This window comes from Carassius gibelio, chromosome B21 (assembly GCF_023724105.1).
Source record: "Carassius gibelio isolate Cgi1373 ecotype wild population from Czech Republic chromosome B21, carGib1.2-hapl.c, whole genome shotgun sequence".
Lineage (NCBI taxonomy): Eukaryota > Metazoa > Chordata > Actinopteri > Cypriniformes > Cyprinidae > Carassius > Carassius gibelio.
In genome coordinates, this window is record NC_068416.1 from 6840235 (window position 1) to 6863806 (window position 23572).

Below are 23572 nucleotides of genomic sequence, written 5' to 3' on the forward strand. Positions count from 1 at the left end.
TTTTTTTTGTAATTTTACAAAGAAACGTGCAGCATTTTGACATCTTTTTTAATTTTTAATTTGTCTTAAATTGCGATTTTGTTAAAAAATCATGATAAAATCGTATTGTGAAACCAGTATTGTGAATCGTATCTCATTGTGAGTTGAGTGAATCGTTGTGTATGAGTCCAGCACGATCCATGACTGGAAGAGTAAAACAGCCTTTGACAAGTCTGACATGCACCTAATAAACAGCTTACTTACAAATATGTAAATATTGACAGTTGCACACAATTTCCCATCATACATATTACCTTCAACGGTCAACACAACACTTACACACAATCTATAGCATACATTTTATGACATCAGCAATCATTTAAAGAAACATATTTGTGTTATTGTTTGCAGACGGAGTAGAGATGCCTTTTTTTTGGTAAACAGCTTGTCTGAAGTAGCATATCTAAAGACTAATTCTGAGAAAAGAAGAACTTTTTCTCAGTATGAACGTCTGCCAAATTCATAAGTCTGCATGCCAGAAATACCAGTCCAGTTCATCTACGTCCAGATCAAACAAGCATTAACAAATTCTGATGAAAATTCTGAAGAAATATTTCTATTTTTACTATACATTTTTTTTTAAGTATGTATTTTTACAATATCAGTAATAGATTTTAAGAGATGCATATGATGTGTATATACATTCTTCCTAAAACCTGTAAGTACATGTAAAGCACTTTAGACGGACATGGATTTATAATATTACAAAATGTTTTGTATACATTTACATTTATTCATTTAGCAGATGCATTTAACAAAGGTATACATAAAATATTGTTGCCATACATAATTGCTGCATATAATACCATGTAAAAAAAATCATCATATAAATATTAATGTACTATATGTACATGCATATGTAATACAATTAATATTTTAACTGAGATTGATTTTATGTTTTTTATGTGATTTATGTATTGTAATATATGTTTCTCAGGAGATATTAATTCTCCTGCCAGGCTGTCATTATCTTGTTTTTTAATTAACCTGCCTTGTTAAATAAAACATAGAAAACTTGGAATATTGTAGCATCTTTTCACAATTGTACTGTTTTACTGTATTTTGGTGAGCAGAAAAGACTTCTTTCATAAAATTAAAAACCTTTATTCCAAACATTTGTCTGATAGTGTACCATTTTTTAAATGAGGAATTTTAGCCTGTTGTTTAGTGATTGGTGCAAATCAATTACTGGACCAGAACGAATCAAGAAAATGAATCGGGAATCAACTCTTTAGAGTCAACTTCAAAATGCATGACTTAGCCGACTGTGTTTTACCAAAAAATGACATTTTTATGGGTTTGGAACGACATGAAGGTGAATAAATAACGACAGGATTCTCATTTTTTGGGTGAATAAACGTTCACAAGAGTCAAACTGTGGCTTTCATCTCCACAGCAGGAGGCAGAAAGATTCATCTGCAAACCACATTTTCATCTCTTTCAGGAAGAGGCTCAGTTTTCTGTTGACAATGAAAAGATCTCACAGTACATCCCTCTGTTTTATGGTAAGAAATGTTCCTAGGGCAACAAGTCAGTATGAAAATTACATTTCTCTTCTTGAGTGGACAGAAGCCAGCTCTTCTTAGCAGCTCATTTAAAACATTGAACAAGACTTTTCTATGAGTATGAACGCTATTATAGGTTCATATGCTTTTTATCATGTTATCTGTTCCCTTGAGGACCACTTATAACGTGAAAAACAGAATTCTTTGTCATCTTATCTGTTTAAATAGCCTCACTGAATATGAATAGAGTACATGAGTAAGTGCAGTTTAAGCTCCAACATCTCAATCCAGCTTCTGTGCAAAAATGCATGGCATGCTCTCAAAACAACATAAAGATCAGACTGAAATGATCAGGGATAAAGATAAGCTTGCTAATGGATTCATTAAGTTAACATCAGAATGAGTTGTTTTGAATGTTTGTCTTAATAAATGAATGTAGAAATAGATTGAGGCTGCATCCAACCCATTTCATAACACTATATATATGTACTGTCAAACAATTAATCGTGATTAATCACATCCAAAATAAAAGTTTCAGTTTACATAATATATGGTGTGTGTACTGTGTATATTTATTGTGTATATATATAAATACACACACATACAGTATACATTTTTAAAATATTTACATGCATTTACATGCATATATTTTTATTATATATAAATATATTTTATATATAAACAGGTTATTTGTCTGACATATATACATGCACGTGTTTGTATTTATATAAACATAATAAATATACACAGTACACACACCATATATTTTGTAAACTGAATGTGATTAATCACGATTAATCGTTTGGATGCACTAATATATTATATATATATATATATATATAATAAATAAATACAATCTATTAAATCTATTTTTGCAATTGAAAATATATTTAGTTTCAACCATCATATACCAAAATATACTTCAAAATGTATTTCGGGGCAAGAAAATCTTACACTAGCTAAATGCTAAATGCAATTTGTGATGAAATAGCCTACTTGATTATGTTTTATATGTTTGCACATGTTACAGACAAAAAATATATATTTATATTTCTAGACTAAAACACAAAAATGGCCTAAAATATATTGGTAGAAAATATATACGTAAATGTATTTTGAAATATACTTTAACAAATATGGAAATACTTTTAAATATATATTTTGGTAATTATTTAAAGGGCAAACTTTATTTTAAAATGGTTTTAAAAATATATTAATATTTTTAGACTATAAAACAAAAATATATTGGTAGAAAGTATATTTTAGAAGATATATTGAACCTTTAGAAATCTTGGAAAAGCATGAAGGCAAAACCTCACAGAAAACAAATGCTCAAATGAGATCAGACGCCACAGATTTACAGACTGTGGTAAGATTGGTTCGACCCTAACAGCAGATCATTTATCATCAAACATAAACATTTGTTATTTTATAATTATAAACACTGTTTGAACAATAATTCTGCCACAAGCTGATGAACACTGAAGTGAACAGAAACATTAGGGTTATCTAAAGCATATAAAAATGTTAATATTTGAAAACAATAACAATTCAGACCAATGTAGATTGTTCTGACTATTGCTTGTAAGCAAACACAGAGACTGAAACCCTCGGGGAACATAAATTGAACTAGACCAACACACAGACTGCTCGTCCTGCTACAGATACTGTTTACAGCTCTACGGAGGACGCAGCATCCAGAGACAAGTTTGGCAGAAATCATCTTGTTGCTAAAACCTAGCTGTTAAGGGCCTCTGTGTTGATGCACGCTCCTTTACTTCACGTCTGACTCTAAAGGGTGTAACTGCAATAAAAATGTCAGATTTACTAGTCTACACATCTGGAGTATAGCTTATAAAAGTGCCAGCTTTCTAGTCTAACACTGAAAACCATTCATTTGTACCTCTGTACCTTTTTAACCATAAATTTCCACTATATAAGCTTACATTTTTGTTATTTAATAAATCTGGATGAGGCTTTTGTCTCATTAAATTGATTTATTTAACCTATTCTGCAGTGCAGTGATGTAGAGGAGCAATGAAATAGGAGCCGTCGAAACAAAAATGTAAAAAAAAAAAAAAATTAAGATATATATATATATATATATTAGTGCTGTCAAAATTAGCGCGTTAACGCATTCGATTAATTTGAAATATTTAACGCGTTAAAAAAAAATAACGCAATTAACGCGGTTGCAGTTTTTTTTATTTCCAGTTGTGGCCTATGTGTGTTCAACGTGCAAAGAAATATGGATAAGACCAAGGAAGGACTTTTAGACGGAAAGTTTCAGTATAAAACTCTTCAGATTACTCTTCAGTCTGCCACAAGAAACATTAGGCTACTCTTCATTTAGTCTGCCACAAGAAACAGCAACATTAAAATCATGAACTCAAATGTCATTGTTTAAAAAAAAAAAAACAATGACTGTAACAGTGCGTAAATCAGACCTTTCTGTAACGCTAACGTTAATAAGCTTAAACGAAAATAACGAAATAATTGTGTAGCGGAGTATTTTTTGTACACAGTGCCGCGAACTGTCAATCACTCCTGTACGCGTGCATCACTGTCCTCCTCAGCTGCAGCAACTTGCGCTCTCTCTCTTCATCAAGCTTTAAAACAAAAAGGGGACAAAAAGATCATATTGTCTTTGTGTATAGGCTATAGATTAATTAGATAAATGAATATCTAAATTTGTGCCTTGCCGTCTACGGTATTTTTTTAGAACTTAGAAAAAAGATGCTGCAGCCAATGAACAGCCAGCGGGGGCTGCAGGACGACTCAACCTCCGCAGACAGTTTTTAATGTTTATCAGACAATAAATACTCAAGATTTTGCTTTAGTATAACTCACAACGAGTTTCACACACCTTCTCCGGCCACGTTGAGTTGTTGACACTTAACAGTGGGAAAAGCGACACATGCGCTATTCACTTGTATAACTTAAGGGTGAATGGGTAATGTAGTTTCTGCTCTGAGTGGGATGAATTAGGAAGCTTGCATTGTGAAGGGCGCTCTGAAAATCGGCAGTGCAGGTAAAAGATTAAAACCTCTATTAAAACAGATGTCCAAATGTGCATACCGGTACGCTACAAGCAGGTTCTGGGCGCACAGAGAGGTGGCGGTACGCTCAAGAGCTATATTTGGAAGTGGCGGTACCAGTGCGTACCGGCCCACTTAAAGCACTGGCAATGACTATACTTTGGAATTTTTTTTGCAGTCCATTTAGAATTCAACATGGAAATCATTTTTGTTTTTTATTGGCATTGATTGTTTTGAAATTCAAATGGTACTTACATGCCTGTGTTTTTATTTCTGTAATAAATATGGCTTTCAAGCCAACAGTTAATTTGGAGGATATTGATGGTTTATTGCAGGTATGTTGTTTACATGAGAAAATCTGTGTTACAAGTTAAACAAAAATTCCAATAAACAATCATATTTTGAATTTAAATAGTTTCTTTGTCTTGAGTTTACATTAATTATTTACATTTTACATTTACATATCCAAAAAGTTTCAGTCTTTTAATTGCGATTAATCGCGATTAATTTTAAAAAATTGTGCGATTAATTAGTTAATTTTTTTTAATCGATTGACAGCACTAATATATATATATATCTTATAATATATATATATTATTACTGCAATTTACTTTTACTTTCATTTAAATTACTGCAATAGAATGCAACGGAATGCAATGCAAAAAAAAATATAATAATAAAATACAATAAGGTCCTATTATTTAACATTAGTTATTCCATTAGAGCCTTATAGTCTAGTACAATAAAATAACTTTTTATTTGAATAATGTATTAAGAAATGTTGAAAATAAGCATTGACTGAGATTAATAAATGATTTAGAAGTATTTTTCAATGTTAGTTTGTGTTAACTGTTAACAAATGAAACCTTTTTGTACAGGGTTACTAACCATAAGCAGTATTTGTGGTATTGCATTTAATTTATTAATGCAACTATTATATATCTATTACATATTTAAAAAAAGAAAAGAAAAAAAAGCCAAATTTAAATGCTTGTTTTTCTTTTTGAAAGAAATATGACCTGGACATATTTCTGTGAGATTGAAACGGACAGCAATGACTTTCCTAAAGTAAACTTCGCAGGGTTTCCTCATAATCGTCAGTGAAGGCCCAGCAGAAACACAGAAAGACCAGGGAATTATTTACGGGGAGTTTTTGTGTCTGCTCATAAATCCTGACCATCATCAGGTTTCACTGACCTGTTTTACAATGCTATCCCAGCATGCCCTTTGGTTCTGGGTGACTGCCCACATTCAGAACCATATAAACCGCTCTGCCACTGCCACAAACCGCTAGCAGTGAACTGAATAAATCTGAAACCAACCCCAAACCTACTTTCATTAATTAAGCTTTGCTGTGGGGAAATGACCCCTGATTTATGGAGACTGATATCGACCTGAGCACTGCAAGAGAGATACAGAAGTTAAAGGGAGGACCTGATGGAAACCATATGGCTTCTGTTGACAGACTAAGAAAACACTGCCAGCATTACAAAACCTCACCACCTCACCAGCACATAATACAGAGCAAACAACTACAGATACGTTCACAAATTGACTTATTTGATTAGATTAAAAAAATAGAGGTTACAGAAACTAAATGCACCAAACATTGCGAGATATTTGAAATATATTTAGTTATATTAAATATTCAAACACACACACACACACACACACACACACACACTCTAATATGCTGATTTGCAGCTCAAGAAACATTTCTGAATATTATCAGTGATTAATGTTGAAAATATCTGAGCTGGTTAATATTCATAATTTTAATATTAATATTATAAATATCAATTATTATAAATGATCACTGGTGGTCAATTATGGTTCTTATTATTATCAATGATAAAAAACAGATCTGCTTAATATTTTTTTGTGGAAACTGTGTAAATTACCAATTAAAGATTTAGGATAAGTACGGTTAAAAAAGAAGAAATTAATGAATACTTTTATTTAAGAATGCAGTAAATTAATCAAAACTGTAACAAAAAGATTTCTGTTTCAAATAAATTTTAAATAAATTATATTTCTAAACAATACTTTAAAAGTATCAAAAATCAGTTTCCATCACTGATTATAAAAAACCCCATTATTAATAATTGAGAACCAATGATAACTGATTATAACTGAGCAGCAAATAAATATACAGTATTAGAATGATCAAACTGTAATTACACTTTACAAGGTTTTACTGTATTTTTGATCAAATCATGCATCATTGATGATCAGAAGGGACTATATTTAAACATTAAAAATCAAATTAATTCCAGACTGATTCTAAGTGTGACTTAGAATAATAAACATATATTAGAATAAAGATTTATGGTTTGTTCGGAGGACAATATTTGTCTGAGATGCAACTATTTGAAAATCTGGAATCTGAGGGAGCAAAACAATCTAAATATTGAGAAAATCATCTTTAAAGTTGTTCAAATGAAGTTCTTAGCAATGCATATTAACTAATCAAAAATTACGTTTTGATATATTTATGCTTGGAAATTTACTAAATGTCTTAATGGAAAATGATTTTTCCTCAATATCCTAATGATTTTTGGCATAAAAGACATACAAACATAACTGTGCTACTAATGACTGCTTTTGTGCTTCAGGCTCACATTTGATACTGGTTTGGTAATGATTACTCAAATGACTGGAAAAGTACAAATAGGAAAGTTAAGCACCAAGATTTAAACCCAATTCAGACTCAAAATAATAATGTTAACGTATTTAGTAAAAAAAAAAAAAAAAAAAGGGGATCTATAAAAGAGGGCCTTAAAAGTCTGGCGAATCACGGGCGATGGGCAGTTTTGTTCCATTCATAAAATAAATATTACAACTCTGAGGTAACAAGATCAGAGCAATGGAACAATACCTCAGTTATGCTCGGACCCACACCGTCTGGTTAAAACTGCCTCTGACGTGACTTGTTCTTTCACTTTTCTTACAGACTCTCAACATTCATACTTTCCAGTGCCATGGCAGAAGCCACAATGACTTACATCTCAGCATGAGGCACACATCTGCTCTGGAAATCACTCAAACACACTTTATAGACGTTATGACATACAGCCCCCAAATGTGAATCTGATTTTACTGAAGATTTGTGTAATGCCCGACCGATTCCTGTGTCAGCGCCAAAAACCATTTCAGACCATCTGTCTCGTTTACCACAAAACATTCGCTATTTTTCACGACACGACTGGATAAAAAGAAACTTTAGCATCATGTTGAAAATGGGTTTTAGGTTGGATGAACTGGAGGAAAAATACTCAAATGAAGTCACACCAAAATACCTTTTATAATGTGACCCCCTTTAAAAATGAGTCTAAACTTTCTGTTCTCATATTTATTAAGCGAGTGACATTATTACTCTTCATTAGAGACAAAACAGAACGAATTGGAAGAAAACCAGTTTTCTAAATTCAGCATTTTGTCAATTAAAATGTAACCGAAGCTGTGAGGGTTTGAAAGCATCTCATCTATGCCACCGGGCTTTATACCTGTGAGTCAGACTCCAGTGTGCCGGTGTATGGACTTGTCTTGTTTTCTTCTATTCCAGTTGGAGACCAAACCTTTCCAGATCTAAAAGACAAAAGCAGTGAGGTGAGTGAAGCCATATACAGTAGCTGCATACATGAGAGGAAACAGTCTGCTTGTTTATCTGCAACTGAGAATGATCAATGATCAATGTGCTCGCTTGTCTTCAAAATCTCAAACTGCATAGTGGTAAAACTAAAGGGATATTGAGCATCTTTAGACCGAACAAAGACGGCGGTTTTCCTCCTCTTACACCTACATGCACACAGCCATACGCCGATCTGAGCAACAAAGAAACCTCTGTGGTCCCTCCATCGCTCTCATGATGGAAACTTCTTCACTGGAGCATGAATGCACCCCTGTCTGAGCTGGCTTGGATGAGGCAGGGTGAGGCAATGGTTTAGAAATGAATGTCAAAGTGACTTAGGGTCATCTGGATGTGACAGATTAAAGGATGTTTTCCATATGAAACCCACTCGAATAAAGACGCTTTCAAATGGTCGTGTTTTATGACTGGGTGGTATGACAGTACAGAAACCAGCAGAGAAATTGTTGTAGCTTCATATTATTTACTCGTGCTGTACACAGAGCAGGAAAACTCAAGACAAAAGCATCCTCATGAGGTTGAATATGTTAGGCTGTGTATACATCATCAAGGATGTCCTATTTAAGAAAAGTAAGCATAATACAATTGACCTTTACTCGTTGTGAGGTGTGAAATACAGTTATTTCTTTCTTTCTTTGCAGTCTAAGGGTTGCTTTTCTTAAGTGAGTCCAAATATAAAAGTTTGGGTTGCCAAGTAATGTCACAGCTTTCCAAATGAATATGAAACTGAACTGACATGCTGTCACAGGTGTGGGTATATTTTACTTTTTAACTTTGAATATATGATTTTCAAGTTTGAAACTTGGAGTCTTTTTAATGTTTTTAATGAGTCTTTTTTAATGGTTTTTGTGCTGATACAGATCGTTTACTGATGAATACCTTTTGGTTTGTGTCCATCAGATTTCAAAATAACAATAAATATAATCAAGCACATTTTTTATTGTAAAAGTATTTTATTGGATTTTAAAAATCATACTTGTATATGTGTCAAACCTATTTTTATATTGCATTTTCAAGATAATCAGAGTATGTTTTACAATAAATTGTATTTAATTTGATAATTTAATTTAACGTCTTGCTTGCCTAATTTGTTGAAATTGAAAACCGCAATTTCTTCATAATGTTTTGTGAAATTCACTAGCAATTTCTGGCCTGCTGTCAAATAAATAGTCATACTCTTAGGACATCAACAACGTGAAGTATTGTGTGTTTGGGAATGAGAGGAACATGAGAGAGGCAGATGCAGTGGGCGGTAATGACACACACAATGTACCGTTTTGTTTCCACTCTTTCTCCATTATAATCTATCAAGTCATTCCAGAATGTGGCACATGATTATGCATCAAAATCTGTCTTCTATCAGCACGACTCTGACTGTAAGAGACTGACCTCCTCATGAGGACAGATGGGTTTTTATGAGTATTTGTATGTATTTTACTAAAAAGTGTGGCTCTATCATGCATACATTTACTTATAGTTCCATAGATAATAAAATCTAAAATGTACAACTTTATAGATATAAATATATTTATAAATCATTGTGAATAATTTTTTTCTATTGCATTTATGTTTTCGTTTGCATTTGTTTAACACATTTACTTAATCTGGAACTATTACAGATTGGCAGAACAGAATGAAATGTTAATGTTAAACCAGACGACACTTCAAAACCTTAAAAGGAATAACATTTATGTAACTGTTTAACCATTACTTTTTTCGCATTGTTATTTGGACTTCTTTGGCACTGCCTTTTGACGTTTAAGCAATAAACACAGCTGTAATCACCATGATTTGTTTTTATATTGTATATACTTCTAAGAAATAGTGCTAGGGTTTGGTTTAGAGTAAGATTAGCAGCTCAAAAGTACTATATACAGTAGGAATAATAATAATAATAAAACTCATCCCATTAGCTCATGTTATAAGTGGGTGTCTCAGCCCTGTTGCTAAAATAAAAAGTTCCTGTCGATCATATTTTCCTTCTGTTTGGGATTCCTTGAATGAGTAACTGAGTTGCAATAGTAGAGGGTTTGCTTTGGCTTTGCTGCTTTGTTTCTTTTCCATTTTCAGGAAGATGACTAATGCACAGATGTTTCCAGAAAACACAGCGATGAACTGTTCAAATACAGTTTCCAATCCGTCATGTCATTTTTCATAAGACCCCCGCCGTATGATCAGTGAGCATCTGTACTTTGCTGTAACCCAGTAATGCAAAACAGATGCTTATTTACATTTGTATTGTGTATGCATTTGTATCTGAGCACTGTTCAATTATTTCAAGTCGTTTGGGCCTCATTCACTAAAACAGGAACAGAATTATTCTTGCATGTTATATTTTAGGAGTCTGTTTTACAAAGAAAATCATTCTATATTAGTAACTATATTAGTTCACAAAGCACTAATTAATCTATTTAATGTTGATTTCAACATTTAACATGCATAATGAAAAAAAACAGTTATGAGTTATGTTTTTGCAAATAAACTCTTCAAATATATATATATACATGGATTTACATATTGAGGTAATTATGTTCTAACATAATTTCTGATTTAAATGTATGTTTCTGTAACTAAACGCCTAGTATTAATTGCTTTACTATAATTGCTCATGTGTAATGGACTGATGACATACTAAATAAGCATCGCTAAAGGCCTAAAGCATCAATTTTGTCTTGTTGAAAACTGTTCCAGTTTCGGTTTGCAATCTCTTACTCATAATATAACTCTAAAACCCAACTAATACCTTGCTTCATGGGACTGGCCATGTTTAATAAGGGATGGAGATCAAACCTCCAGGACAGTGTGCATTCCTGCTCTAGTATCATGTTAATAATAAATTGTGTTTCTTGGAAAAAGAGTATCATAATAGCATGCTGCTCAAAGAAAGAAGCAGGATGTTCTAGCATGTCAACATTTGGCTCAACCACTATGTGTCTTTGGTCGGGACGTCCTGTTTGAATTTCTAAACTATATATATTTTTTAATTTCAAACACTAACGAGGGCTTCTCTTAGAAATCCCGATCAAGGAATGGCAAACATAGCTCTTTCCCTCTCTTTGTTTCCTCCTCTAAGCTTTCAAATCCACACACATTTCTTCGTTCGTGCGTCATTGTCCACTAAGCACTAAGTCCTGCCCTGTTTTCTCTGTGCCTTAATTCCTCTTTTTTATATTCTCTGCTCCCCTGCACTTTCATGACCCGTGTCTTATGACTCACTCGGCTTCAAGTAGCTGGCTCTTTCCGACAGCTTCATGACTTGTGGAAACAAATCTTTGTCATCCGCACTCCCCGCCTTTTCTAGACTGCAACTTTCCTTAAAGAGGAAGATCCGGAGAGATTCCCAGCAGCTGTTCTCTTCCTTCACAGTGGCTGAAGGATACGCCAGGGTGCGTCTGTAAGACACGTTCAACCTTTCGTCCAGCGCTGACTCAGAGATCAAGCGGGAACACATCCGGTACATAACCACACATGACACCACCAAATGTTGCAGTCAGAAAGAGATGAATGAGGGGAAATTCACCACTGGAAACACTGGCTTTTATAATACATTGGCTGTCTATACAATTAAACAATATAATGACTAGAGAAATCTGAGCAAACAGGTTTCTATTTGACTAAAAGGTAGGAAAACTTCAATACCCATAATGCACTTGGCTGGATCCAACTGTTCGTGAATGCGGAGCCAAAAATCCGAAAGTGCAATCTGTAGTTTTTCTAGACTATCTGGGGGATGAAATGTTCATTTACTGTACATCACACTGTATTCTACTGTATTACAGGGTACTGCGTTACAAGTAACACAAATTACATAATCTGATTACTTTTTCCAAGTAACTATTTAAGTAATCTGCAAGAAAATATTTTACTTTTTCAAATAAGTAACACCAGTTATTTTTTTTTTCCCATTTATTGACTGACAGCTCTCCTCTTCACATTCTGAGAGAAATTGGGAGGCTTTTTAATTTAAGTAACGCAACATTGTAATGCATTACTTTTAAAAGTAACTTTCCATTGTAACAATACCAAGCTGGTTTGAAGAATGTTGCTAGTCAAACAGCTGATGGAAGCCACTGAAGTCAATGGACACCATCAACTGTTTTGCTACCAACGTTTTTTAATATATCTTCTTTCTATGTGTTTAGTAGAAGATAGAAACTCATACAGGTTTGGAACAACCTGAGGTTGAGTAAATGATGACAAAACTGAGAGGTCAATCAACCCCTGGACACAAAAGCGCTCAATAATATGACCTCAACCAGACATTGGTTTCTGGAATTGCTTTAGTCAGCGACCAAATATGTTTATGCAAGTACTGAATGCTTTTCTACCTCAGAATCCCATGCCTTCCTGGTCATTTGGGCTTTAATGTGATGCTCTAATTTCACACCGTCAGCATCTGTGTGTTATACCCAACCTCATTTCTCAAACACTGACATGTTTGGATAACAAATTCATCTGTTTAAGAATTTATGGCTGAACAAATACACTAAAGCATGCATCAAGTGGCATAAATCAATTACTTAAAAAAATGAACTTATTATGGTAGGAATTCTAAACAGAGCCATGTGCATGTAGTGTATGTCACACTGATTAAATGTAATCACAATATTTCAAATATGTGACTTTTAACTTTTTTTAAAGATTTATATATTTTATTTCATCTGAATTGTTCATCACCACCAGTACAAATAAAAAGCAAGAAAACTACCATGCTGTAGATAATGTGAAGATATTTGCTAGTTCAGAATTTTACGCAGAAGTTTATCCCCATAATGCTCAACCATGTACATTTTGAATGATAACCTGTGATTTATTACAAGACACACCAAAACTTAATCAGTGTTGGGGAAAGTTACTTTTAAAAGCAATCTGTTAACAGATAACTTTACTCCATAAAAGTAACTAATCATAATACTTAGTTAGAAAGAAATGCATTACATACATTTTGCATTACTTTTTGTCACCTGGGCTGGGTTTGCTTATTTGTGTTTTAATAACAAAAAAGACCCAACAAATATATTTTTTGGTGACTGTGGAGACCCTTTCACAACAAAAGTGAAATGAAGACTTTCTGTCTCTGCACCTCACTCCCAGTTTCTCTCATCTGAAGAGTTGTCAGTAAATAAATGTGAAAACTTGCATTGCTCAGTTGAAAAAGCAACTCTAAAATTAAAAATTAAGGTGTTAGTTTACTAGTTACTTGAAAAAGTAATCTGATTACGTAACTCGTGTTACCCCCAACACTGATTGTAATACTAAATGTCTTTCTGTGACATTGCTAAAATAACATAGATACTAGTTGTTATAAAAAAATGTTGATACTTCACAAGGTAATAAACACATTTTAGCATTATAGGTAGTAGTTTAACAACCAACCTGAAGAACTCATATTTGTTGACTTGTACTCTAAATGTTATGGGGGGCACATTTACTGTATTTGGTGGTACTGTATGTAGCAGTTGTAATCCTGGTGGGAAAATATGATTTCTTGAACGTAAAAAGAAATACTTCCCTTTGGCACAAATAACACAGTTTACTGAGAACAATCCAGTAATGTTTTCTCCTGAATCTTAAATCTTGTTATTGAATCTAAAGTGACATGGACATTTGATTTAACTGGAAGAACCTGCTTTTTTAACACGGGTTATAAAGCAGAAGTGTAGTTTTTCTGAAAAGGCAGTGCATTCTTTGGTTACACCTGAATTGGCTTATTTATAATGTGTCACTCAATTTTTTTTAATTCTTCATCTATGCATCTCTCGAATGAAACAACAACCAACATATGACTTGCTTATAACTCTATTGCTTCATTGTCAAAGTCTTAAGAAGAATATGATTCAATATGATTCTGGGTGGCATGTTTGAAATATTTCCATCCAAACACATGGGAAACAGAATCTCTAGTCTGTAATCAGTTTCCCCGCCCTGCTTCAGTACATCCATGCACACTGGAATGAAACGCTGCTTATCGAGCCAACGCACAACTCATTTCAAAAGCAAAGACTAATACAAATGACTCATTGGCATATGCTAAAGGTCACATACCAATAGATAGAGGGGGCCATGTTTTTGCATTTACAATGCTGTCATGTGACCTTCACAGGGCCATCTATGCAGGCCTTAAAAAACACCTTTAAATACAGCAGAGATCAGATGTTGAAAGCAAAAAAGCAAGGCTGAAGGTTTTGAAATGTGATCAGCTGTGGAGGAAAACTAAAGGAGTCTCTAAAGTTCCCAGTCGAATGCTGAGTATAAACAACCCAGAGTATCCTTAAATAAATTTACTACTCCTATGTGAATGTACCACTTAATGTCAAAAGATGATATATGAGCAGGTCTACCAAGAGTTCAGGGCTTTTCCAAATAACAAGAGCAGCTCGCTCTGAGAACACACACCAAATATGGCATGATGAAGCATGTGATGCCTCCGGGTTAATCTCACACTCACACACAAAACTTCTGTTGGTGTGAAAAGGATTGTCTTTTATAGAAATGGACACAAAAATCAACAGAGTTGACTATAGAAATGGGGCAGAACTGTACATGGGCTTGGGGCATAAATGCACCAAGATGAATAAAATTGCCTTTCAAGTTCAAGATAACAGCGCTGAACAGTTAAACATCATTTATTACTGTCATGATTACAATGAGATGCCGTTTCAGATGCGTAAGCAGAGCGGAAACAGTGGAAACTTCTTCATACTTTTACAGAAACAGGAATAAAGTATTGGAAGATTTCTTGGAAGAAATAGATTAATTGAATAAAGACCAAACACTGTAAAAAAATGAAACTGCTCATTTTCCAGTTTGCGAAACCTTTTGAGTCTCACATACTAAAAAAAATGTTATTTTCTTGAAACTACATAAAAATCCTTGTCAGACCAACAAAATTACCCCAAATGTTGCCCCAAGTAGTCAAACACAGTTGTCTGAACATAGCATTTCATATTGTTGAAATGTTAAGGCTTTGTGAGTTCCCAGCATGCATTGCAGCATGAATAAATTATGCAGTTACCGTATAGCATTATTGTTTTGCTGTTTGCTGACTTCATTTCAACTTTAATTGTTTTTGTTTTATCATTATTGTTAGTTATTTGTTGTACTGTGATGTAAAGAGCTCATCTTTTTAAGGTGTTGGTTGTCACTGTTCTTGAGGTTTGTGCGTCTGGTTTTGAGGCCTAGGGTATGTTCAATCTCTAATGTCCATTTCCTGGATATCTTAGTCTTGTAAATTGTCTAACAAACAAAGACAGTGTTGTCTTTAGTAGACTAACTTGGCCTTTTGTGTTTGATATTTGTAAACAAACATTAATTTGATAATGTGGTGATGTTGTTGCAGGAAACTCAGCTGGCAGAAGCCCCTCCCATGATGTGAACTTGCGTCTGTTGTGAAGTTAATTTCATACACGAATGAAGCGGATAAACTCAAAATGTTCAAGTGTCCAACTACGCGTGTGAGGTGTCTTTATTCTTCTTCTGCTTTATGGCGGATCACAGACTTATAAGTGCATTACTGCTACCTATCTCTGAAATGGACCATTGACACTATATCTATAATCTCAATTAGGAGTGTCATTTGAAAAAACGATATAAATACTGTTCAGTTTGTTGGACTGACCGATCGTTTTGTGTTTTTACACATCAATGTATCGTTACGTTAATTTTGTTTTGTTTGTGTATGTTTTATGACTCTCAAAGCCGTGATTCCCATTCACTTGCATTATATGACTGACAGACAGCAACGGTTGAGAAAAAAATCGCATTTTGTGTTTTACTGAAGAAACAAAGTCACCTACATCTTGGATGCCCTGGGGGTAAGCAGATAAACATCAAGTTTTCAGGCATTTGCATGTGTGCTCCACATCAGAACTGCATGCATTGAAACGCGTAAGAGAATACATTGCTGAATAAAGTCGTTAATTTGTTTTCTTTGCGCACAAAAAGTAGCTATTTTCAGAGTTTCATAAAATTACGGTTGAACCACTGATGTCACATGGACTATTTTATCGATTTTTAAACGTTTCTGTGCCTTGACCATGGTGGTAACCTTGCTGTCTATGGAGATTTGTGTTCTGAAGATGAACGAAGGTCTTACAGGTTTGGAACAACATGATGGTGAGCAACACAAAAGCTTTCACTATGGCACTACCCTTTCAAAAGCTATTAATATATTCCATCTAGGTACTAAAATGTAGACTTTAGGTACTAATATACACTATATATATTCAGGGGTTAATAAAGCACATAAGTGTATCTTTTAAAAAGATATCACCCCAGTGACAGCTCTTGTACTTGCCTGTGAATGTATGGACAGTAAGGCAGATTACCTGATGACGGCCAACACAAGCTGATCTGTGCAGGCTTTAATGCGGTTCTGAGCCTCCATGTGTGTCATGGTCTCTGTGCTTTCTCCATTGATGGCTAGGATGGTGTCTCCAGGGCACAAATCACCCAGCGCTGCTTTACTCGCAGGTGTTATCTAACAAAAGACAAAGAAAAGAGAGGTTAAGGAAGCACCACACCCAAGACAAACACTGCAGCGCAGGCAAGGTACTGTTACTGACACTGGAAACTATCAGTGACACAAAGCACACAACTAGACAATCACTAATGTGAAATATAATGACTACTCAACGTGAAGCATCCACACTTCTCAGGGAGCTCCATAGTTACTGTAGCTCGGATTAGTTTCACTTTTTTGAGGTTGCAGGACCTTGACTATTAATATTCAATTCATTATGCTTAGTGTAAATCTCGCAAAGAAATTATTAATTTCATTAATTTCATCAAAAATAAAAAATGCACAATGATCCAAATTTAAATTCTCATTACTTTAATGTGGGCGAAAAAGTATTATGCTAACATCAATCAATCAATAAATAAATACATCAATAGTTCACAACATTATTATTGCATTTTGAAAATAACACTCATTTTCATTACTACAACTCAGCAATTAAAAACATCTTGTTAAACACATTTTTAAAACACATCATGTGACAACTCAATGTGTCATTAAATTTAGAATTTTAAACTAAAATCCCAGAGGCTATAGCAAGTAAATATTTTATGTTAGTAAGGAACAGTCATGTAAGCTAGATATTATACATTTATACTCTGTTAAAAGAAGTGTTTCACAAAAAAACTCCTTTATAAAGCATTAGTACATGTAGAAATCACTGACCACAATGACAATTTGTTTAAAAAATGGATGCAGGTAGAATGCATGATCTACAGCAAAATGTTAATTTAATGTTAATTGCTAAAAAATTACAGCTGGGTGATAAACGATATTATACTGAGTCTCAGTAAAATGTATGACAACAGCCAATCAGTGCTTCTCACTAATAAGTTCATAATTTTATTAGGGAAAACTACCACACTGAACGTAAAACTAAAAAAGACCTTCACAACAATCTTTCAAAATAAAAGTCCAGTCTAACATGAAGAATTTATGGCAGAAATATATTACTATGCTATACAAAAATGTATTGTCAAGTAATAATAATAATAATAATAATAATTTTAAGGAATATCATACAACTAATGTATTTTTGATTTACACAATTCTACAGTAAAGCATATTATCCCATTAAAAGAATTATGCAATGTTTTATTGTAAATTATGCCTTAATTTAATTACATTTTAAAATGTGTTTAATTAGACACCATTGTTTTTATGATACATTCATATTAATTCATAAAACACAGAATCTGCGAAAAAATAAATAAAATGGAAAAACAGAAAAAAAGATAATTTGATGCTTATTTGATATTCAAAGACCTCCGAATGCACAACAGACCACTTTGGAGGTTTAGTCAGGAAATTGCCTGAAATTTTTCCTAAGTACAGAACACTTGACTCAAGCACCGAGGGCTGTTGTTATTACAGTGGGATTTAGCCTATAGCTAAAAGTCATTAACTACATGACTATATCAGCAAACTGCCTATAATAAGCCAAACATATATGCACAACCCTAAATATTTAGCAAACAGAAGCTCCTGACTTACTAATAAGACTAATTCATCGCATTTAACAAGCTTCACTTCCATGTGTGTCTGTCCTGAGTCACACTGAGACACAAGGTGTTTTATCTTTAATGGCTCATATGATGCTGCTAAACGTTATTTTGTGAATTTGGTGTAATAAAATGTGTTTATGCGGTTTAAGGTTCGAAATAGGGCTATGTATTGCCAAGAATCTGGGGTTGAGATACGATATGTTGCGATACGTTGCGATACTGTCAGCAAGGCGATATATTGAGACATTTCTTATTTTAGGAATAGGATATATTTTTAGGAAAGCTGTCACTAAGAACACAATTCAATTCAAGTTTACTTGTATTGCACTTTTTACAATACAAATCGTTGCAAAGCAACTTTACAGAAAATTACGTTTCTACTATATTTAGTTAGACAAATCAATTATAGACGTAATCAAACAGACGATGAACACTATTAACAGCAATTATATTATATGTTGCAATCAAACTTATAGCAAAATTTGGTATTTCTATATGTTGTAAGAACACACCACCATATGCAAACCTTAGCAACAAGTAAATAAAAGTTATTTAACCAGAACACAGTGGGATCTGCATTTGCAATAATCAGTCCTTGTAACATTCAACATTATTGAACCCATTTTTGTGCCGTACGTGTAAAGGGCGGGGGTGTTGGGAATTAAATACATATATACAGTTATTTTATAAATACACCATATAAATACAGATCTTCTTTATGCACCAAGAGCTTGTAACACTCCGAAGAGAAAGGAAAATTTTAAATTGCATCATATGACCCCTTTAAAACATCTTGGTTTACCCTGCTCAGAAAATGACTAGTTGCAAAGAATCATTTATGGGATGTGACCTCACTGGACTCTCAGAAAAAAAAGATGACACTAGGGCAGAACCTTTTCAAAAGGTACAAATATGGACCTAAAGGATTCTTATTGGAGCCTTAAAGATAAATATTAGTACCTAAGGTATAAATGTGTATCTATTGAAGAAATACCACCACAGAGTTACAGCTTTTGTTTTTTCTGAGAGTGTGAAGACAAATTTTTCACATTGATCTAAGAAAAATCTAGTTTGTTTTGGCCAATAAAGCTAAGCTTTACAAAGAAAAACATTGGAAATACATTATCAGAGCATGACAATGTAGAGAGAATGATGAGGTGAAAGGATGGAATAGTTGTCAAAATAAGAAATATGTGTTTTATATCCCTTAAAATGGGTAATGAATATAATGGGAATATTAAAAACCATGTTTACTTGGTTGCTGAAAATTCACTGAGCACCCACTGAAAATTGGATATAAAAAGTGGTTTTCAACAACCTATTCTGAATGTTTCACAAGCATTCACTGCATAACTATTTATTTTTTTATCCTTCCAGACCAAACGCTTTACATTTGTGATAAACACAGTAGAAAAAACATCAACGATTACTCTCAAATTCTTATGAAACAAGGATCCAAAAATGTTTTTGTTTAGATTAAAGTCACTGTTCTAAACCTGTTTAGGATCCAGATTTTACACTGATTACCAAATACGCTTACCGTGCAACAGTGAATCATGCTTTCATTGTGGTCAGCACAAAATATGTTTATCTTTGTTTCAACTGATCCCATGTTTATTATAAACCGGAACATATTTTCTTGAACGTTAGTTATTTTGTATTGTTTTTCAAGGATTGGTGCACGTCACGAAACCTGTCAGAGCTGGCATCTGTCTAGCACCTACCATCAGAAGAATTCACATCGAGTTGTTTGGGGCAAGCATTGTTTGATTAGACAATCCTTAGCATTTAAGCATTGTTTTTTCCCTGCCGTCCATGACCCTGTCAGAATAGAGCAGCAACCAATTTTGTTTTTAGCTGCAACCGACCAGTTGTAAAGAGCATTTGAATAGACACTCAACTTGAACAGTGTTGCTTGGCAATGCTCGCCCATGACGCTGAACAATTGTGAACTTTGATTTGTCCTGTGCTTGAAAATCGGCTATTTGCTACTTAACCTCAATCTGAATACTGTCACATGGCTTCCTGGAATGTGGCTGTGCTATGAATGCAGATCTGCATGACAATGAGCTGCAGCGGGCCAGCATTACTGCACGCTCTTACAGAGCAATAACAAGAGCTAGGCCCTGGATGCAATACATTAGACTTGAGAAATCCACAAGGGAGCCTGCCAGACACCGATTAACAGAGTAAATATGTTTATAAGATGGTGCATGCTTAACCTGTTCTGACAATTTGAGGTTTATCATAGAAATGAAATGAGATTCAGATCTTTTCAGTTATTTTGTATTGAAGAGCAGAGAAAGCATTGCTCAATTCTGCGTCTGTATGACACGGGGCTGTGAATTCCTGTGAATGGATGACCACATTTGTCAGTCTGGACAAGTGCTGACAATTTGTTATGTATAGCGCTTGGCAGTGATTCAGTCAGCTTTTACCTCACAGCTCTCACATTCTCCAGGAAAACACCAAATGTTCAATCCATTAGCCCAGAAGCGAAAGCATTTTACAACAAGGTTGTGGAGAGACCCTACGACTATTGTAACCAATGCATTACTAATGCATCCCAAATCAGCTGTCCACACTCATTTTACTAAAACTGCATCTTGGGTTTTGTTTAAACTGTTACCTCATTGCCATTTGGAGGTTCAACATCACAGTACAACTTCACATCTGCAACTCTAACAGACACTTTCCGTAACAAAACCTGTGGCTGACCTATTAATCTCAGCCTTTACTGGGAAATCTATCCAGAGTGCCAGATGGAAACCTTCATAGCACGTGAATGCAAAATATCCGAAGCTGAGCCTCCACTTTCCCAGTTTTGTGCTCAAACCCGTGGTGCTGATGAGCCTTTCACCAGCGCTCAGTGCGATCAAGCTCCGATCTTTACAAGTTGCAGATGTTTCTTTGGCCTGCACAACATCAAAAGCATTCAACACAAGGTTTTTACTCTGCCTAGAGCTTATTTTATTTGTATATGATCTGGATTTTTATTAGCTAGAACAAACAGACCATACCATCCATTCATCCACTAGATTGATGGATGATGGTTGGACTAGACTAAACATCCACGGCCACTTCATACCACAGATAAAGCCCAAGTTAGCTGTAAATATTAATTGGTGAAAACCATCACCCGTTTTTCTTAAGCACGGTAAGTGGAAGGCAGCTGAATAAGATTTCTTCTGGCATAGGCATTTACTGACCACAAATGTGCAGTAAATTATAGGGTTTGTCGAGCATGATTCAGCTTTTCATTCATTTGAGAAGCATCGAAGTCAGTGCCCAAAGAAATGTGAAAATCACAAAAAAAGATATACCTCTTCATAAAGTGGCAGATTTCCCAAAAATCTAAATTCTGTCAGTATTTACTCAAGTTGTTCCCAACAAAAGTTGAACACAAAAGTAGATATCTTGAAGAAAGTGGGTAAAATGCAAAACAACTTGATGACCCCTTTAAGTGTTCAGCCGAAGAAAGAAACTCGTACAGGTTTGGAACAGCTTTACAGTGAGTAAATGATGCTGTCATCAATATCATTTTTGTGTATACTTTCCCTTTAAACCTCTTGCTTTTTACATTTTTCTCCTAAATCTCTCATCTTCTAAATCTCTCGACTGGGTCTTAATATGAACTCAAATATTTCTATGCATAGATTCTTCCAAGATCAAATTATCTGACCAATGCAATTAATTTTACAGCTATATGCTCAAACTGTAAATTAACTCTCTGTTTCTCCTGTTGCTTCTCTGAAGAGATTTTTGAAGATGACGTTGTTGAGATTTCAGCAGAACTGAACTAAGGACAAAAGTTTAATGTTTAATGAGCGTAAAAGACACAACAGTGAAAAACAAAATCATGAGAAGTTTAAGGGGAGACACCGAGGGTAAAAACTAAGTTTTTCATGCACCTGTCAAGTTTGAAATGTATGGCTTTTTTTATTTTAAGACTAGTGGAAAGAAAACATTCAAAAGACACTGTATATGTTTCTTTTATAACACTCTTATCTATTTGTGTCAACAGATTTCAGTTACACCTACAGATTTTCAAAGGACATTTGCTCAAAATGAGTTTTTTTTTTCTCTGAGCCATTAATCTCCACTTCAGTATAGCACTTACACACCAAACTTTACATTTGTATTCCTGTCTGTATACTGAAGGTTATTTATTCACATGCAGGGTCTCGCCTAATTGCAAATACAGTCACCCTCTTGCTACAGAACTGACACAACACAGAATACAACGCAAAACAACAACAAAAAGAGTTGTGAAGTAGTTCATCTATCTTTAGAGACGTAAATAAAACATTTCATGTTACATCTTCACAGTCAAAAAAGCACGCAGGGTTTAAAGAGACCCTCGCCTCCACTGCATTTAAAAAAAAAAGAGTTCAGAATTAAAGAGAAGAATAAGAAAAGACGTACTCTTGAAATGGTGAGGGGTGTGCTGAAGTCCCGTCCTCCCACCAGACGAAACCCCCACGGCGAGGGACCGGCGAGAGTCACAGTGTGAGACATATTTGATCCAGACAGCATCCCGACCACAGCAGAAGAACTCGCTCTCCTCATTCACTCTTTACAGAAAACTAGCGCTGACGAGGGAGGAGGAGCTTCAGGAACAGCGCCACACACCCCGCCCACTACAACACTACACTTACAAAAACAAAAACGTTTAAGTAATTTATTTTAGTAATTTATTTTAACTGTGTTAAAATAAAACCAGCGAGAAATCAATACAAATATACAAAATAATAATAATAATAAACTGCTTAATAAAAAACACAATAATGAAGAACAATACTGTAGATAGGTATTTAAACACAACCATAAATTTGAGTATCCTTAAAAGGGATATAGTTTCAAGGCTTTACAACAATCTTTAGTATTTTTTGCATTAGCATTTGACAAAGCTCAAACTTAAATCGCACAAAACCAGTGTATTTTTGGCCCATCGAAATTTATGAATGTGGTATTTCACAAACATAGTAAACAAATTAAGTGCAAAACAGATTTTCTTAATTAAAGGCTTCAGTGCAACAGGACACACATTATTCGTTCAGAATCGTTCAAATTAACACAACATCATACGCAATGAAAACTTTTTAGAGCGAGAAAGAACGATTTAAAACCATAACCATAATTTATAACAAAACCGCTCAATTGCTTTTTAGTGACGCTCTTAAAAATAAAGGTTCTTGTACATATGATGTCAAAAAATTAGTTTTAGATTTCTTTGTTTCTGTTTTAAAAATTTGTAAAAGATTTTTTTCTTAATGATCTTCACATAAAAAAAAAACACTTTTGAATTGAAGTGTAGC

The 23572-nt window shown here is 34.2% G+C and overlaps 1 protein-coding gene across 1 annotated transcript in view; it reads right to left on the reverse strand.

The window, feature by feature from the left end:
- The window catches only part of LOC127986453 (PDZ and LIM domain protein 4), a 30108-nt gene extending 7262 nt beyond the window's left edge, over positions 1–22846 (reverse strand). The window contains exons 1-3 of the mRNA XM_052588717.1: positions 22680–22846; positions 16559–16710; positions 8089–8170 (exon numbers count right to left, since the gene is read on the reverse strand). Of these exons, the coding sequence (XP_052444677.1) occupies positions 8089–8170; positions 16559–16710; positions 22680–22823 (378 nt within the window). The 5' untranslated portion in view covers positions 22824–22846. The remainder of the gene's footprint in view (positions 1–8088; positions 8171–16558; positions 16711–22679) is intronic.
- Positions 22847–23572: the final 726 nt, after the last annotated feature.